General features: G+C 36.7%; 1 protein-coding gene across 1 annotated transcript in view; it reads left to right on the forward strand.

Moving 5' to 3' along the window:
- The window catches only part of LOC125046124 (GPI transamidase component PIG-T-like), a 21,638-nt gene extending 15,784 nt beyond the window's left edge, over positions 1-5,854 (forward strand). Inside the window, exons 10-11 of the mRNA XM_047643773.1 lie at positions 1,977-2,138; positions 4,850-5,854. Of these exons, the coding sequence (XP_047499729.1) occupies positions 1,977-2,138; positions 4,850-5,099 (412 nt within the window). The 3' untranslated portion in view covers positions 5,100-5,854. The remainder of the gene's footprint in view (positions 1-1,976; positions 2,139-4,849) is intronic.
- Positions 5,855-6,338: the final 484 nt, after the last annotated feature.

Here is a 6,338-nt window from a genome sequence, read left to right on the forward strand (position 1 = left end):
ATCTCAGTGATTTTCCCATATGCTTACAGCTGGACAGGACAGGACTGGCAAAACCGTAAAAGTAGCTGTGTTCGCCTAGCCGCTCGCGCGCTCTCGCTCTCTCTCTCTCTCTCTCTCTCTCTCTCTCTCTCTCTCTCTCTCTCTCTCTCTCTCTCTCTCTCTCTCTCTCTCTCTCTCTCTCTCTCTCTCTCTCTCTCTCTCTCTCTCTCTCTCTCTCTCTCTCTCTCTCTCTCTCTCTCTCTCTCTCTCTCTCTCTCTCTCTCTCTCTCTCTCTCTCTCTCTCTCTCTCTCTCTCTCTCTCTCTCTCTCTCTCTCTCTCTCTCTCTCTGCCTTATCTCTCTGCCTTATCTCTCTGCCTTATCTCTCTGCCTTTTCTGGGCTACTGATAGATTCCTTGCCAGCTGAGCACATGTGGAGCCATCTGTATGTAACAAAATTCACCAAAATTTACAGGGGACAGAACATAAATCTGGGGTAAATGGGTGAAGGAATGTACAGCAAAGACAATCCAATGCTCAAATAACCCATTGGATTTAACAGGTGTTACAGCGCTGCACTTGTTCCCGTGTTCACTTCAGGGGCTCAGCGGAACTTTCTGCTCTGCTCGCTTTAGTGTGTCATTACACCTATAACTGTTTTCCCTGCCCCACCCAAATCAGACATTCTTCATATCCTTCCCACTCATTTTCTCAATCACTTCTCTACTTGTACACATTTCTCTGTCATGTCATGCTCTGATCCACCTGAGTACTCCTCATTCAGTGTACCTCTTTCAGTCCCAGATGTTCTGTTAACATGTCCCCTGAAGCCTGTACCTCTGCTTTTCCTCTGCTTTTCATCACTTGTCCTCTCTTACCCAATCACCCAGCCTGTTGAACGTCCTCACAATAGCCCCCACTTTTCCTTTTGACAACTAGTTGTTCTTCCTCTGATACATAGATACCCTCCATTTGATTGAATTGCCCTTCCCATTTAACCCTCTTCCCTTTTTTACTAATCCTTTTCTTATCTTTTCTTTTCTTATTCATTTTCACTCACCATACTACTCTTTAGTGCTGTAGAACTTTTAGCATCTAACACATTTATTTATATTTTTTACCCTTTTTCCCACAATACTTTCCATGGTGATATATGATCTTTAATGTCTAGCACATTAATTTGTTTTAAACATTAACCATTAACCATTTTATCATTATCATCATCATTACTGTAATCATAAAAACACTTTTGCTAATACTGATAATAATAATGTAAATTACTATAATAAAATGAAAAAAGAACCGGATCAGAAAAAGAGAGACCGACTGGAGTTGATAATTGTCAGGTATAGATAACTGTAGTTCTGACAATAAATTGACATGCACATTCAGGTTTGGGATGGAAGAGGCACAATGTCACAGGGAGTGTGAAGGTGGAGACAGTAGAGAATGCTGGAAAGTTTGTTCAAATTTGTCAGAATTATGCATCAACATAATTGCAAAAAAGAGGATAGATCATTACATAATTCAGTCATGTTGTATATTTAAAAGTCAGGTCATTTTGTAAAATAGGGCAGGTGTTGGTAAATTTATCATGATAATTATTACATAAATGTTATATATTCCTCACACACAGTTGCAGTTTGATTCTTGTGCTTACTTTCACAATGCTAGTTATGTGTTGATAAAGTGTTATTTAACATAATTATTGCCTATTATCTGCAAGTTACAGCACTTTAATAGTAGTTCTTGCTAACCTCAATAACAAGATTGTTACCAGGTGCACAAAGACCACCTGCAAGGGGCATAGGCTTCCTATGCAAGAAATAATGCAGGTATGAATATGTATACACAACCATATTCAAACAGGCCAAGCCAAACAAAGCCTTACCTTAACTTGCGTCTGATAGTCCTGTAGCTGTCATTATTGGCATTATTATCATTATTGCTGTTAGTGCTTTTACCATTAACATTTGACAAATTATTTCTTTTCTTCAGGCTCATTCTGAAAGAGGGTGAAAGCTTCGTCCGGATTCACACAGAGACCCTTCTTGTGAGTCTTCCCACGCCAGACTTCTCAATGCCTTATAATGTCATCTGCCTTGCCTGCACTGTGGTTGCTCTTGCATTTGGACCCATTCACAACATCACTACCAAGAAGTATGTAATTGTTTGGGTACATCTTTTGATGTATTTTGTTGAAAAAATTAGAGGAGTTTTTTTTATGATAGAATTTTTTTTATTTAGATTTAGAATTGTCTAAGTAGTACCCAAGGAATTTTTATTATTAATTTGCATGTTGTGTACATTTAGTTACCCTCCTACTTTGTGGTGTCTCCGCCCTCAGAACTCTTTGGCTTCAATATCAAACAGAATCAGCAAGTTATTAGCAGATACATTAGTGTAGGAGACCAGAAAAAGTATTTCTAAACAGATTATTTGAAGTACCAAAGAAGGATTCTTCAGAGTCGAGACTCATCCACAATGTAAGCTGATTATTGACTTAACCCAATGCCGACAGGTATCAGAAATCTCTGAAGGTTATAAACTCTGGTGATTTCTCGCAACGTCCAGATGGGGGTGGGAGTCTGCTACATGTAGCGGAACTTCCTGCTTCATGCTTTGGCACACGGAGCAGGAGAAGGCGGGAAAATCAGTGGGCAGATGCATTTTCATGTCAGACCATATCCTCAGTAGAGCAGGCTCTGGAACAGGAAGTGTCATCCCTAGATCGATATTTTTGCATCTCACTCCAAACACAGAATCAAGAGATATTTGACAAAATCAGAGAAGAGTGTAGAAGGAGGTCCAGATGCTTTTCTAGAGGACCAGAATAGATGGCAGTCAATATACATGTTTCCCCCTCTGCTAACATCAATAATGCTTCAGATGATCAATCTCTTGATCACAAAGGCAGAGTCTGTGGGAAGCACAACCATGGACTTGGTATCTTCTTCACTAGTGTCCTCACCCACTACCACTGTCAGGGAAGGTGCTTCAGGAAACTCTGATGGACCGTGTCACAGAGTACTTATATCTACACGCGTGGAGCTTCTACATATAACTTTAAAGCAAAAATTTCCAACCTTTACAAGTAGAGGACTTCATCAAACAACATAGATTTTCTACCATTAGATAATATCAATCAGTATAGTTGAAATTCCAAAAATTCATCAGAGAGACAAGGCCTAAGTCTATATCTCCAAATATTCATTCAGTTTGCTTCTTATTTATTCCATTCGTAGTCGCTTGCACCACCTACTATTTCTTGCCATATAGCAGATCCACTAAGATATGCCTTTGGAATAGAAAAAGGATTAACCCCATCTCGACGGGTCATGGCCTGAGGTGTCATAACAAACCACTCAATCTGTGGCGTGCGACTGTACACTGGGGCAACGTGCTACAAGCCAGTGATTCAGCTTGATGTACCGAACTCCTGCACTCAAAGTCAGTGCGTTGCCGTTGATCTCCAGAACATAAAGTTTTTATTTTTATTTTCTTCACCCGTCATCAAGGGGTTAAAGATCTATGGATTTGCTTTGTAGATCATTCTTCCAAAGGCAACCTCCAACTAGTAATAATATTCCTTCACGGGTTCTACAGAAAGTTCTGGATCTCCTCTCATCACATTGGTATTCTGTAGATATATCTATGGATGTGCTTCACAAAGCAATATTCCTAGTTGCTCTTGGCACAGGTTTGCGTGTTTCTCAAATTGCAGCTCTCTCACTTTCTCCTTCTCTTACACAGTTTGGTCCAAATAATTCATATGTCTCATTCCTCATCCTCGTTTTCTAGCAAATAATGAACCGCAAGGACATGTTTTGGAACCTATAGTACTTCCATCATGGTTAGAAAATGATTCCTCTCATGCCCAGTATTAGCTTTGAAATGTTATATAGAAGCAACCCCAGCATATTTTAATGAAACACTATGGTTATGGCCAGATTCACTTAAGCCTTGCTCCCAACTCCATGTAGCCAAGATGATTTGAAGGATAATTGAATCTGCTGATCCAGGTTTTTTCCTACAACTAACCAAGTTAAGAAGTATGCTTCTACTCTTACTGTTTTAAGATCTCTAAATTTTGAAAAAGTGAAAGAAGCAGATCAGTTGTCTTCATGCAGATCCTTTGTTAATCAGTACATGACAATGGACATCCCTTATGTGGCAATGACTATGCCCCTAACCTGTCATTTCAATAAATGGTTACTAATAATTTCTTTTTCTTTTTTCTTTTTTTCTTTCTCTTTTGTTTTTTCTTTGTTTTTCCTTTTTTTTTCTTTCTCTTTTTCTTTCTCTTTTTCTTTCTTTCTTTTCTCTTTTCCTTCTTTCTTTCTTCTCTTCTTTTCTTTTCTTTTCTTTCTTTCTTTCTTTCTTTCTTTCTTTCTTTCTTTCTTTCTTTTTTCTCTTCTTTTCCTTTCTTTCTTTCTTTCTTTCTTTCTTTCTTTCTTTTTTCTTTTCTTTTTTTTTCTTTCCTTTCATTTCTCTTCTTTTCTTTTTCTATGTCTTCTTTTTCGTCTTATTCTTCTTCTTTTTCTACTACTACTTTTTCTTTTTGAAGTTACTAAATTTTGTTCCCCATATTCAGTTGCTATTCAGCATCTATTCACCAGACCAAAGAGACAGTAAATAAGACATTTAACAGATGGAAAATGTTTTTCTTCTGTCTTGGAGGTCTGGTGTCAAGGGTTTCCTCCCATCTCATATCTACAAATTTTCTTTAGCTACAGTTTGGATGATGGGAGGTCAACTAGTCGGTGCATTTTGTGCATAAGGACTAGGGGGCTCGGATAATGGGCAATTATGGCAATTGATTGTTCCTTCAAATGTTTTATTCTTATTGATGCATGTGTCCATTTTTTCAGGCTTGTGTTAAAAAAAGTAGAAGACAAGGCATCACCCCTAAGCAAACTTCTGACCAAGTTGAAAAGCCTGCTGAAAAGAAACAAGATGGAGGAAAAGGAGACCAAGGGTACAGATAGCAAGCAAGAGCCAGTCATTGTAGAGGAAAATCCATTGTATGATGACAGAGAAGAACTAGAGGACATCAAGGAAGAAGAGGAGAGTGAAGAAGATAAAACAGCAAGTGAGGAGGAAAACAAGAAGGATAAATAGGCACTAGTCACCCTTTATTTATATGGTACATAAAGTTCATTGTATCGGATTTTAGGAAATGCTTTGATGAGGAAAAATAATTTTGCCAAGATAAGTATATGATGATTCAGTAATTGCTTCATCAGAATTATGTAATTTTGCTTGTGATGTAACTCAAAATGTCATTTGTTTACTTTGTATTGTGAAATGAATCATTCTCATTCATACTTTTTTCAACAAGGCTCAAAGAATCATAAGTAATGAACTCATTGAACATTACATGCACATTCCCCATACCTTGATTTAGTAAGTTAGAATTTTAAGCTTTAAGGTTTTACACCAAACTATTAATTATTTTAGCTTGTATTCGGTATACAAAGTGTAATATATGTGTAAAAAATTGGATTGTGTTATTGAACCTGTTATGATATTACTTTAATATACGGTTTCTTCAAATTATTACAATGTCACAAATTTTATATTTGTGTTAGATAGTATTTTTCTTCAACATTCCATGGTATTATAAGGTGATATTTAGTCAGGAGGGAAAAGTTGTTCCTATCAGGAAAGTATTATTGTTAAAAGTACCAGCAATGGTAGGGTAGTGGCACTAGTTTCCATCCAGCTAAGAAAAACTTTTTATATATATATAATTTGCATTATAATGTTTTCTGTTTTTTATTTTAGTTAATACAATAAGAATATCCTTGAAATGTCTCCAGAATGTAAATTGAATAATACATAACCATATTATTAATATTAAACCTTCAAATAATGGGAAGTATATCCCCAAAAATCTATTTTCCAGAGTGTAATCTATTATCAGTTAATTCATTTTTCTTAATAAAGGCCACATCCTTATTTTTTTCTTGTTGATAAAGAAATCAGCTTTTATTTATTTCAAGAAGTTTGTGTCAGCCCCCTCAATATCTGAGCGGAAAGATATATAAGTATGGTTTATGAGTGTGATACTATATTTGGTCATTTGGAGTAGGACTTAAAAGGTTATCATATAATCTTGCTTTGCTTACCTGACCAAGAAATGTTATATACATGGTATTTTTTCTTCCTTTCCATAACACTCCTCATGAGTGAATTTTTGACACCACAAACTCTCCTAATAATTTTTATATGCCATTTCTACTATTTAATTTTGTTACTGATTTTCATAAAGCATAATTAAGTCATTATGGTAGTAGAATCTCATGACTTAACCCAATGGCAACGGGTCACGGCTATCGCCGTCATAACAATACGCAC

The sequence above is a fragment of the Penaeus chinensis genome, chromosome 38, assembly GCF_019202785.1.
Source record: "Penaeus chinensis breed Huanghai No. 1 chromosome 38, ASM1920278v2, whole genome shotgun sequence".
Taxonomy (NCBI): domain Eukaryota; kingdom Metazoa; phylum Arthropoda; class Malacostraca; order Decapoda; family Penaeidae; genus Penaeus; species Penaeus chinensis.